Below are 20,351 nucleotides of genomic sequence, written 5' to 3'. Positions count from 1 at the left end.
ATGTGAATGTGGGCTTAATGGAATTGCTCCCAAAGAGGCGAAAACAGGCTGAAGGTTAGGGACTGTTTCAAGATAATGGCTAAGGCATTGGCATTGAGCTAGGGTGGTGGATCGAGAGCAAAACGGGTTTGTTGAGGCTAGAGACATTTTTGAAAATATCTTAAATGTCTCAGGTTCTCTAGATTTTGTGGCTACGTCTGGCAGAGATGCCCATTTCTAGGATTTGGTTTTGATCGGGTTAGGTGGGACTTTATATTGGCTGTCTTGGATAAGCTAGGGTTTGGATTAGGGTTCTATAGCATGGTGGGTGCCTCGTTTAAGAATGCAGCTGCAATTCTCTGTTTGAATTGGGGGGGTGGTTGGCAGGTTTGAAGTTAGGAGCTCTGTGAGACAGGGATGTCCATTGGCTCCTCTGTTATTTGCTATTTGCACTATTCCATGTGTGTGTATGACAAAAAAAGGGGTGGTTGTGGGTAAGATTGAAGAGTGAGGCTGCCTTTGGCGAACGAGATGTGACCTCAATTGTTTGTAGATGATATGTTGGCTTTGTCCTTGGAAAATGAGGAGAGTGTGAACTTCAATTAGAAAAATGGGACACTTTCATAAAAACGACATAGAGCACTGCTTGGAAAGCAAAAGAAAAAAAGGGAGTTTGTAAGCAACTTTAGACAAAACTATGAGTAAATGAGCAAAATTATTTTTTAGAAAACTTAGTAACTCATTAGTACCCAAGCATAAGCTGCCATCTAGGTTTCAAAAGACTTCAAAATCTCTTGCATAAGCCCAGGGCTTACTAAGCAACCCAAACAACAAAAAATTTGATAGCATAAGGAAGAAACAAAGCAGAAAATGAGTATTTCTTTTGTACATATGGATCTTCTACTCATTGGCACCCTTTGAAACAAAAAATATTCTACAGAAAAAACAGAAATGAGAACGTTTTGGAAAAAAAACTTGAAAATTGACGACTGGAATCTTGCAATAAATTTTAGCTCCCAATCCAATCTGATGGTACATTTTTTTGAGATGGAGGATCAATCATTTCTAACCTGCCCACAAGTCTTTCTCAATAAATCAAACCAATGAGATGGTGCACAACTTGCAAAGAGTTCAACAAGAGTTATGCATATATTGTTCCTCTGTAGCCTTGATTCCTCCTGCCAAGTCCCCATGAGCTTACAAATATGTTTTAAAAACTGACACCGATTCTTAATTGCATCTGTTGAAAACCACCTCTAAGAATTTGAAACTGAGATAGAACCATAGATTTGTTACATCAAGTCAGTTACGCACCTAATTAATTCCATCGACTCAAATGAAGCAAAAATGTGCTGAATCCTAGAGGATAGCATGTAAATAAAAGCTTCAGCACAAGCATATTTTATCCTGCATGAGCAACAAGCTTGCAATGATCCACATCTGGGAAAAATCTGCTCCAGTTTCATCAAAACCAGCCCGGTGACACCAATGCTAACTAAATATGTTATGTTAAGTGATAAAGGGCACATGATGGGCTTGGCAATTGCACACACAAAGCATTCCTCAACCAAGACCAATTACGGTTTTTGGTTTCTTAAAAAATTCTGCTCCATACATCTTCAGCACTCCCAATCATGAACAGGGAAGAAATATACTTAACAGATTGAAATCGGTACTCAAAACTATCCTCAAATCACACTATTTGACATGGCCAGTGTAACCAGACTCCCTAAAACTAAAAACTACACTGCTACTTAATACTCGATGCATGTACTATGTCTCAAAATTCGAGCCAACTTATCTTCATATATTCATATATTTCTCTCTCATGTATTGCCGTGACTATTCAGACAATTGAAAATGGTTTTAACTGTCAGATGCCATGAGCAACCATAATACATTACTGGAAGCCAGACCTCAGGTCCCTCCTAACTTCCAAGGAAAAAGAAACAACCAACCATTGGCAGAGAAGGTAAAGCCTACAAGCGAACAAAAATGTGGTTTCATTGAGTCAAAATATCCTATTCTCCTGCTGGTGCAATTCCCTGCTTGAGCTTTTCTCGTTTAAGCTTCTTTTTGGAGACTGGCTTCTTTTTTCTGGGAGGAAGGGTCTTTTGGGCATACATGTATAAAGCATAGTTGCCAACTACAAAAAGTAGAACGACACCGATCACCACCAACAGGACAGTAAGAGCAGGGTTAAACCCACTGCCTCCCCTTTTTGTACTAAACATTTCCTGCACAAGAAAGAAACATCATGCACCTTTCTAAAAAACATGACATACTTCTGGATGTTGACAAGCTTGAATATTTAATGCTCAAGAAAATTGTGTGTAAGAACACAGCCAGACTCTGGCTTGCTTATAAAGAGCTTCCAAACAAACAAAGCATCTCAATTTTTCATCAGCTAATGTCTTGTTACAATTTGAACAATTCCTGGCAACAAGATGGAAATGCCTTTATTGTACACTGAGCATTTAAAAAAACATCATAGACAAACATCCCAAGCACTCGTAAAATAGATGGGGTGGGCGGGGGGGGGGGAGAGAGAAAGAGTTTAGAAAAGCGCACATAGAAAACTGAAAAGTAGAGAAGAAAAACCAGATTTAGCAACATTTTTTCTCCCATTTTTTTAAGGAAAAAACATTTATTCTCCCATTAGTACCCCTGAATAAACTCCTGCCTAGTTTAAAATAAAATAGCACTTGAAATATTCGATCCAATATAGGTCCCTCCGAATATTTCCAATCATACAAATCAATGACTTTTCATGAAACACTTGAGGAAGAGGGAAGAACCAATAAAGGGGAGAAACAAACAAAGATTTTTCTTTTACATCTTTGAAAGACCAAAGTGCTCTATGAAACCCCTAGTCCCCCCCCAACACACACACAATTTTTTTTTAGTGAAATCCATCTGTCATTATATTACAGAAAACTGTCCCAAAAAGAGGGATTCCAGATTACAAACATCAAAAGATATCATTATACTACAAGAAGGCTGAAAATCTATGTACTGTGCATGCAGACAATCATAAAATGATCGTTGTAGAGAGGCACGAAAGAAGTGATATTTAGCCCCCCCCCCAAAACACACACACAAACACGTATATCTAGAAATACACATACGTATGTACGTACATATATGTGCGGCGCACGCGTGTGTGTGTGTTGTAGATAGATAGACACATACAAATTTAAAATAAAAATAAAAATCACATACACACACAGGCATGTGTGTATGGAGAAAAAGAAAGAAAGAAAGAAATTTTATTAGTGTCTTCGGAAGACCGATGGGTCTATGAGACTGGAAGAAAACCTGATACAAATCACAGTAAGGGTGGAGCTAGTGAAACGAGCATCATCACCCGTGCCGAATCCTAAGTCTAATCATACATAATCAAATACATCTAAGTGTAACAATGAAAAGAAAAAGACTGGAGCGGAGCGGAATCCTCCGTATGTCATGTCACCCTAGCTGGTGCATAGCCGGTGATGGGACGCTGGTGCCCGTCAAGGGGTGCCATGCATCTCGGTCTCCGAGACGAGGCTCAACGCAAGACTAGAGCCACCGTGACTCCTGTGGGATGTATCCCGGGTCTAAACGACGGGAGGTCCCCTAGAGCGATCTGTGTGTCCCCTCGATGTCTCGTGTGTCGTGTTGCGATCGTCGGGTCGGGGTCTCTGTCACGTCTGCGGCTAGAGACTGGACGATCAATGTCACTCGATGGGAAGAACTCTGTGATCCTGCTCTAAGAGGTGTCTGATGATGTGGCCAAGCCCCGTCGCCTGAGTAAGTACTCTTTGTGTCGGACCTCCTTGTGAATGAAGGCCTTGAGGCATCTTTGATCTGGGTAGGCGAGGAATCTGGAAAGGAGCCCGGAGCCGTCTCTGAAGAAGCAGTGGTAGCGACCTCAAATCTCGTAGTACACTCGGCACCTGAAAATAAAATGCTCCTCCGACTCAACCTCCTGACAGTCACACAATATGCATAAGCGATGCTCTCTAGGAATCCCCTCTGCTCTGCCGCTCTCTATGCAGAGGCAGTGTGATGATACCCGAAACTGTCCGATGGAGATCCGTAGTGAGTGAGGCATATGAAGCTCAATGTACCCCGGTGGTGTGATGAATCCCTCCTCCGAAATACGAAGACGGTAATCTCTGTAGAAACTCAGCTTCACTGGAAGCTCCCTCGGCTCCAACCAGGTCCTAAAGGTGTGTCGCTGCAGGAGATCCTCTTGAATGACCGGGTTGGTGTGTGGCCCGATTGGGATGGTGGGTGGGAGTACCGGAGGGGCATCTCAACTATACTGAAAAGGAGGTATCCTATCGATGTGAAACCCTAGTCTCACAAACCATCTGTGAGTCCGTGCATACTAGCATCGCTCGTCTCCCTCTGCTGCCAACCTCATGGAGGAATCGAGAGCCAACCATGGCAACCTCTGTCTCCCTGATGTGCAGTCCCCATATGATCTAACCTGGTGTAGATATGTAATGGTCTGAAAGGCTGCATCTAGCTGGAGTGGAGAAGCATCAAACTCGGCCTGAATGATGTGATGTGGTACAAACGGTTTTCCTCGAATCATCCGTGAGAGCATGAGGATCTACACGCACTCCACCCGTGTCCGGCTGATCGGACCAAGAAGTCGAAGAGAAGAGCCTTGGTCCGAGGGTCTTGGAAGTGGGAGTGGAAGCATTGTCTCTCTAGCCGAGCCAATGAGGCGTATCCCCTACTCAGTGTGGCCTGCATCGCTGGTCTCATCATGAAAATCGGGCCGGAGAAGATGACCCCCAAGTAAGTGTATGAGGATACAATCTCAACTAGTGACCCACCGAAAGTGAACTGCTTCCGTTGCATGTTTGCTTGAGAGGTGTTAAACATCATGACCTTGGTCTTGCCATAGTTGACCTCCAAATCATGGGATAAACAAAAAGCCTGCAGTGCATCCAGCTGTCGCTGGAGCCCCTCAGGTGTGGACGACAACAGTGCCACGTCATCTACATAAAGAAGAATCTTGATGATGATCCCGACAAGTGAGCAACTGGTCCCTCCGAACACCCCCATGAAAGTCTCAAGCTCATCGATGTAGAGGCCAAACAGGGTTGGTGATAAGGGACAACCCTGTTTAATCCCTATGGCACTCAAGATCTCATATGTCCAACTTGCACCTGTCCGAACTCGGCCTGAGACTCTTATAAAGTGCCACGACTGTCCAGATGATCTCCTGATCAAATCCTAGTGTCTGTAGGCGTGTGATGAGACGAGCTCGAGGTATCGTGTCAGAGGCTTTGCAGAAATCCACAAAGCAGCAATATACCCTCTCCTTCCGTGATCTGGCCTCCTCAATGACACTCCTGAGTGTGAGTACGTGATCCATAGTCCCATGGTCTCGCCTAAAACCGGCCTGACCCTCTGCTCTGAGCCCTCTCATCTCTGCGAACAGGCTGAGTGACGCATCCAATACAGCTGCATAGATCTTGGACATCACATGTCCAATCATGATAGTCTTGTAGTTACTCGCGTCCATGGGATCCCCTGCCTTGTGGATGGGGGTGATGGTGTTGAGTGTCCGAGTGCGGGGGAAGCCAAGGCAAACAGCGTCATTGAATAGCTTTGCTAGGATCGGGACTAACGTGTCGATCCCATATGTGAAACTCAATGCATAGCTCCTCGTGATCCTTAGCTCGACCATTGTGCAGTTTCAATGTCGCGTCCTTGACTCCCCCTCTGGTGAACAACGTGCAAGTGGTGGGATGAGGGGTGTGTATGAGATCTAGAGTGGGCTAGTGTGGGACATCATAAAGATGGTGTGCATACGTGTGCCAGACTCTCGTGTCGGTGAGGGGTGATGGAGACCTATGCTCAAGGAATCTCTGAAGCGAATGACTAGGGACTGCTCTCGGTTGGGATCTCTCCTAACACGCCATGCTCCCTCTATGCTGTGGAAGGGAGAGTGTGAGAGCACACACACACACAAGCAGGATTAGCAAACAAGGAGTGTGGGGATAAAAGGTATGTGTGTACCTCCCCTAGCACACAGTGAAGCTTTTATATAAAGGGATAAGGTTACAACACTAAGTACGGTGTACTTGGTGTACTTAACAAATAAGTGTACTTAACTGTACTTGGGTGGCCAAGGGAGAGTGTGAGAGCACACACACACACAAGCAAGATTAGCAAACAAGGAGTGTGGGGATAAAAGGTATGTGTGTACCTCCCCTAGCACATAGTGAAGCTTTTATATAAAGGTATAAGGTTACAATACTAAGTACGGTGTACTTAGTGTACTTAACAAATAAGTGTACTTAACTGTACTTGGGTGGCCATAGAGCCTTTACCCCAACATATGCCATGGTTGGGGACCCCCATGGTGGTGGTTAGAAAGGTGATCACCTCCTCCATGGGCGTCGTAGTGCTATCTTGTGTGATCCCTCGTATCCGGATGTTGAGAGCCTTCGAAGCCCTCTGCTGCTGCTCCTGTATGGCGGCTGAAATGGTTGCCTTTGCGGGCTCCCATTTCGCCACGTCCACCCATTTAGTCGTCTCTGCTATAGCTGATTGTATCGTGGCTATCTGTGCCTCCATCTCTGTGACTGGGATCCCTCCAAGCGCTGCTCTGAGGGTCCCGAGCTCCTCTCGAAGCTGTGATGTCGTGTCTAAGTCCCTGGATAAGGGTGCCCTACTCGTGTATATGCGGGCCTGCTCCTGGGTGTATCGGACCTACTCCTAAGTGTAATGTGTCAGCTCTGCCTGACAGGCCTGGATGTTGTGTATCTCAACTAATAGGGAGTCCGAAGCATCTGGTGGGGGCCTAAGATGTCCTGGTCCAGGTGGGGACTGGATCTCGAGAGGGGTTGGAATGAAGGTGGGCTGCTGAGGTTGTATTGAGGGTGGGGACAGCATGATCCGGGTGGGGGAGTGGTATGTAGGAGTAGTGAGGCCGGACGAGGTGATGAAGGGTGGCTGATTGAGAGGTAGAGGTGATACGAGGGGAAAGTACTGTGGAGCCATGGCCAGTGGGGCCAATGGTGAGGCCACTCGAGAGGAGACCTGTGATGATGATGCAGGAGAGGGGGAGGAGAGAGGTGGCATAGATGATGAGGCGGATGATGGTGGTGAAATAGTGGTGGTAACCATAGAGGTCGAGGATGTGGTGACATCATGGGCTTTGGGTGGGCCCCTTTCTTCTGGGCCGCGGTGCTGTCCACTACCAAACCGCTCCGATTGCTGCGTTTGTTGAAGTCCTCCAAATTTGTGTTTTCCCCTTGTCACCGATCCCCTTTCCCATCTCCACGCGTATGTAAATTTGGACCAAAGGGTCTCCCGCCTAGTCTCCTGTCCTCATCCCCCTGTTCCCTTCATTATGGGGGAGGCAGCAGCGGGCAAAGAAGGGATTGTAGGAGGTCGGAGCTGCAAGTGGGGGGCAAAAAAAAAAGATCACAGCTACAAGCGACCGGAGAGCTGAGCGAGGTCGGAGCTGCAAGCGGCGGGAGAGCTGAGCGAGGTCGGAGCTGCAAGCGGCGGGAAAGCTGAGCGAGGGGGTGTTGAGCGGGGGGGAACCGGAGGGTGGCTGAGGGCTGAGCGGGGGGTAGTGGGGGGGTAGCAGAGGGTAGCGGGGGCTGAGCGGGGGGGTAGCGGGGGGCTGAGCGGGGGGTAGGGGAGGGTGGTGGAGGACTGAGCGGGGGGGTAGCAGGGGGCTGAGTTGAGCGAGGGGGTGCTGAGCAGGGGGGGTAGCGGCGGGGGTAGTGGGGGGCTGAGCGGGAGTGGGGGGGTAGCGGAGGGTGGCGGAGGGCTGAACGGGAGGGTAGTGGAGGGCTGAGCGGGAGGGTAGCGGGGGGCTGAGTTGAGCGAGGGGGCGTTGAGCGGGGGGTGGTGGGGGGTAGCGGAGGGGTGGCGGGGGCTGAGCGGGGGGGTAGCGGAGGGTGGCAGAGAGAAGATCCACGAGCGGGGGCTGAGCGGGGGGGTAGCAGAGCCAAGTGTTAATCAGAGGGGACAGGGGAGAGAGAGAGAGAGAGAGAGAGAGAGAGAGATTCTTGTAAAGCTTTGTTTCTAATTGAGAGGATGATCATTTCCTAAGTATTATTGTTCTTCTGTGTGCTCTACCTCCTCATCTCTCCCATCACTATGTTGTATTAGAGCCATAGTGCTACCCTTTGCAAATCCATTGTGTCTTTTATGTGATGCACCAATGGGATATAACCTCCATACACATGATTATTAATATTATTTATGATTGGGCATGCATGCCAAAACCTTGGAATTCAATTCATGTGCATTGCAAGTGATCTCCTTTGACGATATTTGCAAGGCTTTGCAACCATAAAAATTTACTGAAACTACAAATTAAGCCCATTTGCGGACAATGCCCTCCATAAAATAATTCTCTACAAAAGCATGTCATTTGTAGCATCCATTTGTGATATTACGTGTCTATAGTGCAAAAATGACTTCTAGAATCTTTCGATAGCAAGCACTTTATAGAGATAACAAGCGAGGATTTTTAGATAGCTAGGATTGCTAGCTTGCTAGCATTGTAGCAATGATATTGCAAAGCCATATTACTAGAGGAAGAAGGAAGCGAATACACCTTCCAAGAAGCTCTTTAACCCTTCACTTTTCTTCTTTGTAAAAGCTCACCCCCCAAAATGTTTTGTTATGATGACTACAAAGCCCCTTTACATATGGTATATGGGCATGTCAGGTGAAGTCTCTAAATTATGCCTTGAAGCACTTATTCTTCATATGAATCAATCATATATTCTTATCATTATCTACTGCATCAAGATTGTCGTCCCTTGTGTTTGCATGAATATGGAGATAACGTGTGTTCACTATAATGTGATCTCCACCATACATACATACAAACGTTCAAGCAACAACAAACATTAAAATCTTGAACAATGTATGAGTTGCTTCTAGAAGCATTGGGAACCATGAGTGGGCAGCGTAGGAGGTTAAGCTGAAAGCAAGATAGTAGGAATATCTAGATGATTCAAAACCCTCTTTCCCATCGGGAAATTTGTGGGGGGGGGGGGGAGGTTTAGATGCATGTTTCTTCTATAATGACTCCAAAGGGCAACATTTGACAAGTCAACGTATCAAAGATTGAATATATTTGTCTCCACAAGGGCATTTCCTGATTGCGACACTTCATGTGATTCAAGTTACCATGACTCTTATTTCAGTTTCTTGGTAGGTCTACATTTCTTGCATATGGTTCTATTAGGTCTTCACAATGATTCATCCTATATCCCCTATATTGGCTATTCAAGCTACTTAGAATATGAAGTTTGTGCCTTCGATTTTGAATTCTATGGTATGATAGACCAAAGAGATGTCTCTAATTGGATGTTGTGCTATCTCTATTGATGTTGATATTTTCAAGACATTAGTATCACATAAAAAGGGAAACGGTCAAAATTCCTGTAATGTCTGAAATCAGGGGAACATGTGTAGCCAAACCCCCATTGGAGTATAAGTAAAGGATAGTAAAGAATGCTCATCACTCTCTTTAATCTCTCTATCTACTGCTCAAAGAGAGCCCAAAATCTAGAAATAGACCAGGAGATAGAAAGTCAAAATCACTCAGATTCACTCTAGTGCTAGTGATGCTTGATGATATGAAAGGTACTGAAGGGGGAAGAAGAGCAAGAGGGAGAGAGTGAGAGAGAGAGAGGGCTCAAGGTGTGCGGGTGTGAAGTGATGAGCCACACCACAAACTCATTTGTTTTATTAGGATTAGGTTTGCCCTATGACTGTCTTAAGACAGTCATAGGTGTCCTATCTTTAATGAAGGGTTGGCAATGTGCCTTTACCCCAACAACCTCCCACCTAAAGGCCAATGTGCCTAAAGGGGAGAAAAGAATAAAAATTACAGCAATATACAGTTACTGTATACAAGACCATAAAATAAGAATGGTCTCATCCTAATCCCATGATGTGGCGGCAATGTGCAAACCGCTCTGTAGGCAAGCTCTTAGTGAGCAAATCTGCAGGATTATCATCAGTATGCACCTTCACAAGCTCAAGTCGCTTGTCTTCCAGTACCTCCCTGATGAAATGATATTTCACTTCTATGTGCTTGGTCTTCTGATGAAAGACTGGATTCTTTGCCAACATGATAGCACTCTGACTATCACAATGCAAAACTGGCATATCTCCTGTAATGCCCAAATCTCCCACCAGCCGAGTAAGCCATATTGCTTCCTTGCAGGCCTCAGTGGCTGCAACATATTCAGCTTCAGTGGTTGACAGTGCAACGCATTTCTGCAACCGAGACACCCATGATATAGCACCTCCTGCAAATGTGAAAATATAACCGGTAGTAGACTTCCGGTTATCTGCATTCCCTGCATAGTCTGAATCTGTAAAACCATGCACCAACGCATCCTGCCTACCATAGCATATGCACAAGTCTTTGGTACCCTTGAGATACCTCAAGACACCTTTCACTACTTCCCAGTGCCGCTTGCCTGGATTTGCCATATACCTGCTGATGACTCCCACCGCAAAAGCAATATCCGGACGAGTGGCAACCATGGCATACATCAAAGAACCAACTGCAGATGCATACGGAACCTTGGCCATTTCAGCCTTATCATCATCTGATCTGGGGCTGTCCTTACTGCTAAGTTTTAAATGTGGAGGCAACGGGGTACTAATAGACTTCCCCCCCTCCATTTTAAACCTCTGCAGTACTTTGTCAATATACTCCTTTTGTGACAGAAATAAAAGTCCCTGTCACGAGTAATCCGCATGCCAAGAATATGATTTGCATCACCCAAGTCTTTCATGTCAAAAGACTTATGCAGTTGTTTCTTCAAAGCACTAATCTCATGCTGAGATTTACTGGCAATAAGCATGTCATCCACATATAGAATGAGTAGCATCAAACTGCCATCCTTTGCCCGTTTGGTGTACAAGCAATGATCGGTCTCACACCTATGATACCCTTGGGACTGCATGAAGGCATCAAACTTCTTGTACCATTCCCTTGGCGCCTGCTTGAGTCCATACAAGCTCCTCTTGAGCTTACACACAAGCTGCTCTTTCCCTTTAACAGCATATCCCTCTGGCTGACTCATATAGATCTCATCATGGAGATCTCCGTGAAGAAAGGCTGTCTTCACATCCATCTGACATAAATCCATGTCGTCATGAGCAACAAGAGCCAACACTGCTCTCAAAGTAGTCATCTTGACTACAGGGGAAAAAATCTCATCAAAGTCAATGCCCTTCTCCTGCTTAAATCCCTTGGCAACCAATCTGGCCTTATACCTAGGTAAAGCATTTGAATCCACTTTGACTTTGTAAACCCACTTGCATGGCAAAACCTTTCTGCCTACAGGTAACTGCACCAAGTCCCATGTATCATTCTGAAGTAGGGAGTCCATTTCTGACTGCATGGCTTTCTCCCACTTCTTTTTCTCCGTTCTTCCCATAGCTTCCTTGAAGCTGGAAGGCTCACCACAATCTGTCAGCATGATAAAATCAGCCACATTATTGGCTCCTGGAACAAACCTGGCAGGAGGCCGTTGTGCACGGGTGCTCCTCCTAACAAAATGTTCCGGATTAGGCTGCTGTCCAGCCTGTTCTTCATGCATGACGGGTGGCTGTACCACCATATCTGGCTGTTCTACAGCCCCATCTGCTGGCATATCCAGTGGTGCATCATTGGCAAAATTCTCTGGCTGATTTTCAGCCTGTATACCCCCTTGAACAGGGTAATCTGCAGCAGGCTGCTGCTGCATATAAATGGGCATTCTTTGCTGTCCAACATCATCATAAATAACCCTCCTGTATTCCACAGGTTGCACGGGTTCCTTGTGTACACTATCCTCTTTAAAGATGACATCATTGCTGCGTATAATCTTCCGTTTAACGGGATCCCATAACCTGTACCCCATTTCACCTTCGTCACCATAACCCATAAAGATGCATCTAATAGACTTTGGATCCAGTTTGGTGCGCAGTTCTTTGCGTACATGAGCAAAGCACTCGCAGCCAAATACACGTAAGTGCTTATATGAAGGTGGCTTGCCAGACCACACCTCTTCTGGCACTTTCAACTCCAAAGCCTTGTTTGGCAACCTGTTAATAATGTGAACTGCTGTTTGCACAGCTTCTGCCCAAAAGCCATGGGGTAATGCAGCATAAGACAACATACATCGAACCTTCTCCTGAATAGTTCGATTCATACGCTCACTTGCACCATTTTGAGATGCATTATGAGGGGTTGTGAGTTCCTATTTGATGCCCTTAGCTTGGCAAAACTGCACAAAAGCATGTGACACATACTCACCCCCATTATCGGACCTGAGGCATTTCAGCCTGCGACCTGTCCGATTCTCAACCTGAGCAACAAACTTCTTGAAAGCATCTGAGGCATCTCCCTTATGCTTCAAGAAATAGACCCACACTTTGCGTGTGGCATCATCAATGAAAGTAATAAAATATTTTGCACCCCCTAGTGATAACTGTGGCATCTCACACAAATCAGTGTGCACTAGATCAAGTGGTGCTCTATTCTGGGGAGTTCTCCTCTTATGAGGAGTCACAGAATGCTTGCCAAATATACAATGATCACAAGTAGGCAAATCTGAAAAAGAAAGAGGCGGCAGATAACCCAAACGTGACAGTTCTTGCATTCCTTTAACAGACATGTGTCCCAACCGGCTATGCCACAATGAAACCTTTGGCAGCTCGGTTATGGCAACAACATGATTACCCACACTGGAAACATAAAGAGGGTACAAGGTATCACTCTTAAAACCCTCAGCCACTACAGTCTGGCCATCAGTAATCACCCATTTGGAATCCCCAAATGTGGTGTGGTAACCACTGTCATCCAATAAGTCAGTGCTAATCAGATTTTTCTTGATTTGCGGCACATGGCGGACACCATCAAGCATGAATATGCGTCCATCAGGAAATACTATCTGTATACTGCCAATCCCTGCAATCTGACATGCATAGTTGTTCCCAAGATGAACAACTCCATGAGTACTTGTGTAGGAAGTAAACCACTCCCTATGAGGAGTAACATGAAAAGAGGCACCTGAATCCAAGAGCCAGGTGTGCATGTCGTGACCATCAATAACCAAGGCATGTGCTATTACAGCAGAAGAGCATAAAACATCATGTATGTCACTGTCACTGTCCTCTGCTGCAACATTCACTGCATCCAAGTCATCTGCCTTGGCCTTGCCTTTGCCTTTGCTTGCATTTCCTGCATCCTTTGTTTCAGCCTTCTTGGCTTTCTGATCCCGTATGAACTTGAAGCACTTAGACTTCACATGTCCCTTCTTGCCACAATAAAAGCATTCAATATCCTTTTTACCACGGACTGACTTCGGGATTTGGACTTACTAGCAGATCTCCCCTTCTGCTGAGTCCTGCCTCTATCCTGTACCTGCCCTGTACCTGCAAAGCATTTGAAGACTTGCTGCCCGCATTATTCTTCTGCTCATCTCCTCCATAAGGAGAGAGCTCTCTACATCAGCATATATAAGAGTGACATTTGAATTAGACAGGGTGGTCTTGAAAGTGTCCCAACTCTCAGGGAGGGTACACAACAAGAAAGTAGCCTTGAACTCCTCATCAAGATTCAACCCCTGTGCAATCAGCTGTGTAAAGATGGCATTGAACTCACTCAAGTGTGAGGTCATAGCTGTACCTTCCTTCATGCGAAGATCAACCAGCTTCTTCAGCCAATAAACCTTACTGGCTGAGCTCTTTTGGGCATACAATTCTTCTAGCCTTTGCCATAGACCATAAGAGGTCTTTTCAGCCTGAACATTGAACACAAGAGTGTCTGAAATAGTGAGCATGATAGCTGCCCTTGCGGACAAATCAAGCTCTTCCCAGTCATCAGCTGCCATGTCAGATGGCTTGACACCCTTCACCCTTATGGGCTTAGCAATCTTCTTTAACAGAAGTACATTCAAGCACTGTTCTACCCATAATGCATAGTTGTGTGCTCCTTCCAGTTTCTTTATGTTCAGAATTGAAGAATCACTTCCCCCTGATGCCATATCAGATAAGGAGAGTACCTGACTCCCTGGAAGTAAAAAAGACTGAATAAAAATTCTGATTTCTCAGAAAAAACCTGCTCTATTCAAGAGCCAGAAGCACTCTCAATGGTTGTTTTTTACTGTCAGGAAAATCTGCAGCAAAACAGTAAATGACCTTGCAAATACTGTACCTTCTGACACACTGTACCGTGTTCAAAGAGGTATAAAAAACAGTAATTTCAGACTGCTGCAGCTGCTCAACAAGTGCTTAACAGTGCATAATCATCTGACAAAGCACAAACACTGCTGTAAACACTGCTGTACTGACTGTACTGATCACTTCTCCCACCTCAGATGAGGTATTGCACTGAGTTAACATGCATAAACCACTTGGCAAACACCCAAAAAAAAATGACACTTCAGCCTGTCACAAAACCTGCAACAGAAAATGGGATAAATCCCAAGCAATCACCCTTCTGCCAAGGGGATAAAATGCATCTGAAGATCTCTGTCGGTGACCCAAGTGCTATCAAACAAAATCTGGGCAAAAGCCCCTTGATCTGACACCTGAATCAAGTGGAGAACACCTCAACACTGAGGTAGCATGCAAAGTGAAAATCTCTCTGACAAAATCATCCACCAATGTAATGCATATACTGCCCTGTGTAGAAATGACATACACAGATCCCAACGTACAAACACTCAATGAGGAACCTTTTGAGCACTGTCAACGATGGACAGTTAGGGACCGAGTAAACTCGATGCGCCCTGGCCAAGCGTGGCTCAACTGAGGTTCTCGGAGTGTGGCACAAGAAATGTGACCTGCAAGAAAATGTCACCTCGACACTGCGGAAATCAAGACAAATGTGTGCTCTCTGGCATCACACTGCCTCAAGGCATACAATGCATCACCTTCCGGGCAAAAGCCCTATGATCTGCTCACCTGTAAACTGAGATTCAAACCCAGTAAAAGCATATGTCCTCTTGCAAAATCAAGGCATTACCTTCCCAGAACAAAATAGCTGTGCAATCAACCACACACTGTGGTTCTCTTCACCTCAAGCACGAGATGAATGAAAGTACTTGCTGTACTGTCAAGATAACACAGTTTTGTGAACTGAAAAAAGACCCTGAATCAAGAGGAATGAAGAGCAGAATGCGCTTTCACCTCTTTTTCTTCCCCAAACAAAGAAAATGTACTCCCTGCTGCAAAAATAGGAAGCAGCTCCCTGTACCTGCGCTATGGAGATCCGTACAGATGTACGGCTCCTGTACGGAATCCCAGAAGAGGAAAAACTGTCGAAAGGTGTGGCGGCGTCGTCCGTACAGCTGTACGGCAGTCCGTACGACTATACGACAGTCCGTACGGTCTCCCCTGTGTGGACTGCGCGACGCCCGAAGGGCTTAGCAGCTAGTAGCAACTGCTGGCTGCTGACTTGATGCGGCGACGCTCTGCTGTTGTCAGCAGCTACTGTACGGCCCGCGACCTGTGCCGCAACCCGTGCCCGCTCCCGAGCTGCTCCCGTGCCCACGCCACAGCCCGCGTCTGCGCCCGCGTTGCTCCCGTGCCCACGACACAACCCGCGCCCGCGATGTCCGTCCGTACGGATGTACGGACGACGTACGTCCGTACGGCCTTGTGGTACTGCGTTGTACGGAGGGGGGTGGGTAGGCTGGTCAAGGGTAGAAGGCTCTGATACCAGTTGAAAGGTACTGAAGGGGGAAGAAGAGCAAGAGGGAGAGAGTGAGAGAGAGAGAGGACTCAAGGTGTGCGGGTGTGAAGTGATGAGCCACACCACAAACTCATTTGTTTTATTAAGATTAGGTTTGCCCTATGACTGTCTTAAGACAGTCATAGGTGTCCTATCTTTAATGAAGGGTTGGCAATGTGCCTTTACCCCAACATGATATGAGGAGGAGGAGGAGGAGCTGCAGCAACAAGCGAGAGATGTGCATCTTAGGAAGGGAGATAGTTAGTTTATTGACTATATTTGAATTTGATATAGGACACAGGCTCTAGAGCACAGAGATTAGACTCAAGACTCTATAGTCTACTTACCATCTCTGTTGCTTTGCATTTTAATGCTGCCATGGCATTGATAAATGTATATATATACACACATTTATCAATGTATGGGGGGAGATACTTGCTCAACTTTATTTTATTCCTATTTGTTTGGACCATGGGGGCTAATTAACTTATGTTTGTCCACGGATTAATTAATTTATTTGGGTTAATTAATTTATTTTAAGCTATGTCTAAGAGGAATGCACATTATTCAAGAGGGTAGGATTCGAACCCACAATGTTGTCTTTTCCACATGTGACCTACCACTAAGCTATAGAGTGGAAGAGCATATATAGTGCTAACTAAAATATTATAAATGGTCCCTCTTCCCCCTCCCCCTTTAGTACTTGCCTTTTCCTTTAAAGCCCCCTTCAAATGATCCCTATTCCCCCTCCCCCTTTAGCACCTGCCTTCTTCTTTAATGCCCCCTTCTTAAGTGGTCCCTCTTAATTGAAACTCCTCCCTCCCCAATGTATCCCTTAGTTTAATCATGCCCTTTCCCTCTTCCTTTTCACCCATTTTCTCTTCTCCACAACTAATTAATGGGAAATTCCCATTTTTCAATGTATGGGGGGATATACTTGCTCAAACTTGTAAGCTTCTTGTTGTATATATACCTTCATACGACTAGAATATATCCAATCTTACGAATTTAATTTTTTATAAACAAGCGAAAGGAAAGAAGGGCATTTGTAAGCGACTTTAAACAAAATTACTAGTAAATAAGGAAAGTAAAAAATAAACTAACTCAGTAAGCAAAGCTGCCCGTACATTCTCAAAGGGGGCAAAAACCAGTAGAAGTTGGCCAAACCTCGTCATCCAATGAAATTTGGCCAATAGCATGTTAACGGTCAGATCATGTTAGAAAACCTAGACCCTTTGGCTAGTTTCTCCACACAGCAGAAATAGTAAATGGATAAGTGTGCACAACAGAAAAATCTTAGAGAGGAGAAGGGAATGCTATCATTCAAAACTTCAACTTTATGTGTCCACAAGATAGAACTCACAAACACCAAACTCAGGAGATGGACAACAGTAGGACAGTTAAAAAATGCCTCAGAATATGTTGCACAAATCTGAGCCAAACACTATTACAGAAAGCTTCACCAGAGATCCTAAAACATGCAGCAATACGCTGCCCTGGATGCTCTATGGTGAGCACAAACACTGCTCCTACTTGTGTACTTCCTCAGGTTGCGTGCTCCTCAGTGAGCTTCACTGTCCTTGCGTACTGCGAGGCACCTCCTGCAGACATGCAGGCTGTAGATATGCACCAAGATCTGCTCGAAGATGAGAGTGCTGCTTCCAGTCTGAACTGTATGTGAGAACCTCTCCTGCTGCACTCATCCACTCCTCTGCCCTCCGTAGATAGTTGGTTTGCACACTGGAGTGGGCTGGAATGCCTAGAGCCTGATCGGCAAGATGCCCCCACAACGGGGCCTTTTATAGAGAGCTGGGAAGCCCCAATTGGCTGACCCAATCAGTAACCAACCGACCAGTCTGTAAAACAGACCGACCAGCCAACCAACCTGCCACAGACCAGCCGACCTGGTCTGTGAATCTGCTGACCTATTCATGCCTTTGTAAGGCCCTTTTCTGCAGGCTTTATGCTGCTGGATCCTGATTCAGCTCTGCTGCAGCCAACAGATAATCTCCGCACCTGCAAAAGCCTACCAACACATCTATCCTTGGCAGCACCTGCGCAGTCCTGCACAGCAGCCATACTGCAGATCCACGCGCCTTTTGGATACTCCAGGAAGACCTGCAGATGTCGCTGTGCAGCTTGTGCCTCACGCCCTCTTCTTGCTGCATGCTGCTCACAGGTTTTCCCTCTTTCAGAGCTTATGCCCACCTCTAACAGTGGACCACGTGGCAGCCTACAGTGTTGCCCATGTGGCTGTCCTATGGATGTTTCCCTCCAGCTAGATCTACCCATGTGGCATCCTGATTCTCAAATAGTAGCCTCTCATGCCCCCCAAGCAGCAACCCTTGGGAACAAGTAGAAGTACTTCATAGAGGCAGCCTCTGCATAACATGAGGAGCAGCCAGAGCCCCTTGACATAAAAATACTCTTTGGAAAGGTGGATGACACTTGCTGCGCAACATTGTGTCATATGATTGTCTTTCTTGCATTCATCAGTAGCAAGCATGGATGTGAACACAATTCCACAACAGTAGCAAGCAGTAGCAAAAACTATGCATGTGCGTAGCAGTCAGACTTAGGCCACAAACGTGTTACAGGAAGACTCTCTGTTGCTTCTACCGGAGCCCCCCATTGGGGAAGGGCTCCCAATGATGCAAAGAATGATAAGGGCATAAAAATAAATTTGTGCTGGTCTTGTGCCCGCCAGCCAGTAGTGTAGAGAGGAGATCAAGCTGTAGTCACTCATAAGGCACTCGATAGTACAAGATACGAAGGGGAACATCCTAAAAGTAAGTTACTGCATGCACTGGGACAGCGATGCCTCCATGTGGACTTGGAGCTGACTAGCTCAGCAGCTAGGAGCGCCTAAGTACTTTGATGCACAGAAGGGGCATGACACGCAATGCATGAACAAAGCATGGTGCGGGATCAATGGGATAGAGGCAGCAAACCCACAGACTTGGCAAAAGAGTTTGCGTCAGGCAGGTACTCTGAAAGTGACAATCCTCACCTCTCTCATTCCCTAACTTGCCTACCACCACACATGGGGAGAGGATGGCATGCTGTGTTATGAGCCCTCACCGGTGTTCTACCGTACCAGTTCTGGCAGGGTCCTTCAGCTAGAGTCATCAGCTTGACTCAATCTAGTGGCAAAGAATCAAAGTTTGGTAAGCACTAGGCGATAGATCCTGAAATTGCTGCAATGATGATTTGCTCTGCAATATCTATGTGCCCTGACATCCTTGTTTACATCATTGGGGCTTAAAGGTTAGTGCAGGCCAACATGCCTAAAAATAAATCTGCTTTACCATTCATGCATTCTAACGTGTTTAATTTCTCTGTCTCCTCTGAGACGCAGGTTTGACGCAACAGCAGCAAGGAAGCGTACCAGCAGAAAGCAGAGCTGTACAGCTAAGATCTCATTTGGCCGGTCCTAGTGTTGGAAGGAGACACGTATTTCATCCCTTTACACAACATTCCAATAAAATATATAGAAAAGAGAGCTTGTTGGACAAACACACCATTTGTTGAGATTGTCAAGATTGCTTTGATCAGCAGAGCTCTCGCATTGCATATGTTGCTCTAAACAAAACTCTAAGAACAGATATCTCAAGTGATGCACCCTAAGTTCTTGCTGCGGGACATGACCAATTAGTCCTGAAATCGTTTGGAATAGATGCTGCAAAACATTAGAGGTGCTGGAATCGAGAAAGTCTCTACACTTGATCAGCCGATCATCCTATACAGCGGCAGTGCACCGTGGCTATAACTCCTGCCCATTCTTTCTACGTCACATGTCACGCTGGAGTTCTAGCAAGAGGATGCACCAGAAGATCATTTTTAAAAACCGGAGACAACTTGCCCCACAAATGCGAGCAGATGTGATTTCACGCGCTGTTCCAAGGGAATCGTGAATTCCAAGGGATCCGATCTTGAACATATTGACAATTCACTTTCCGAAACAGTTGCGGGGGGTACAAACCCCGTATAGGTCCTTCAATGGAAGGTACGAAGAGAGATCGATCGCTGCGAAATGCACGTTACCTGGATTTGAGAGGCTCCAAAGCAATGGAGGAAGGAGGATGAGGTACAGAGGAAGCACCTGGTGATCGAAGACAGACGGATCTATGTCCTGAGGTCCGAAATCGTCCGCCATAGCCAAGGCCGCAGGGGAAGCTAAAGTTTTCTAGCAGGAGGAATTCCAGATTCAGCAGAAGCTGAGAGGGAAGAAATCCAAAAGAGCCAAATGAAACAAAAGCTATGGACTTGTAAGAAGAAAGCTGCAGGAAGCAGGGAACTGTAAGAACACAACCATTACAATACCTTAAGCTCTTTCCTTGCTCTCTCTCTTCCTCTCTCTTTCTTCCTTGCTTGAATATAAAAACTTTTGACTTCGGTTCGAGCTTTGAACCTTGGTTAGACTGTGGTTACACACCGCCAGTACTCGTCGCTTCTCCCAGTTTGAGGGCACCTGTGTTGGGTACGTGTTCATCTGCCACCTCTTTGCAAGGAGCTCGGCAGCCAATGGAGAACAGGGCACACCCCTTCGTCCCCGCAGAGCAGCGCTGTGTGAGGCTCCAACCCCCGTTCTCTCCTCCAATTTTACAAAGGGTCCGTCCATTGGTAGGTGTGTAATCAGCATAAGAAC

The 20,351-nt window shown here is 45.9% G+C and overlaps 1 protein-coding gene across 2 annotated transcripts; it reads right to left on the bottom strand.

The window, feature by feature from the left end:
* Positions 1-1,551: 1,551 nt before the first annotated feature.
* LOC147902454 (DNA-binding protein S1FA-like) lies at positions 1,552-20,076 on the bottom strand. 2 transcript variants are annotated; one of them, XM_087373562.1, is made up of 3 exons: positions 20,027-20,076; positions 19,806-19,879; positions 1,552-2,216 (listed from the first exon to the last, which is right to left on the bottom strand). In XM_087373562.1, exons 2-3 carry the CDS (start codon positions 19,857-19,859, stop codon positions 2,001-2,003), a joined length of 270 nt encoding a protein of 89 aa, XP_087229688.1. In that variant the 5' UTR covers positions 19,860-19,879; positions 20,027-20,076; the 3' UTR covers positions 1,552-2,000. The 2 variants fall into 2 exon arrangements, with proteins under 2 accessions (XP_087229688.1, XP_087229687.1); XM_087373561.1 differs by having other exon boundaries at positions 1,553-2,216; positions 19,806-19,889; positions 20,027-20,065.
* Positions 20,077-20,351: the final 275 nt, after the last annotated feature.

Source organism: Dipteris shenzhenensis, chromosome 4 (assembly GCF_047967505.1).
Source record: "Dipteris shenzhenensis isolate YYH24624 ecotype China chromosome 4, Dip_SZ_1.0, whole genome shotgun sequence".
Classification (NCBI taxonomy): Eukaryota; Viridiplantae; Streptophyta; class Polypodiopsida; order Gleicheniales; family Dipteridaceae; genus Dipteris; species Dipteris shenzhenensis.
The sequence above is the reverse complement of the archived record's forward strand: the minus strand, read 5'-3'. Positions and strand labels throughout refer to the sequence as shown.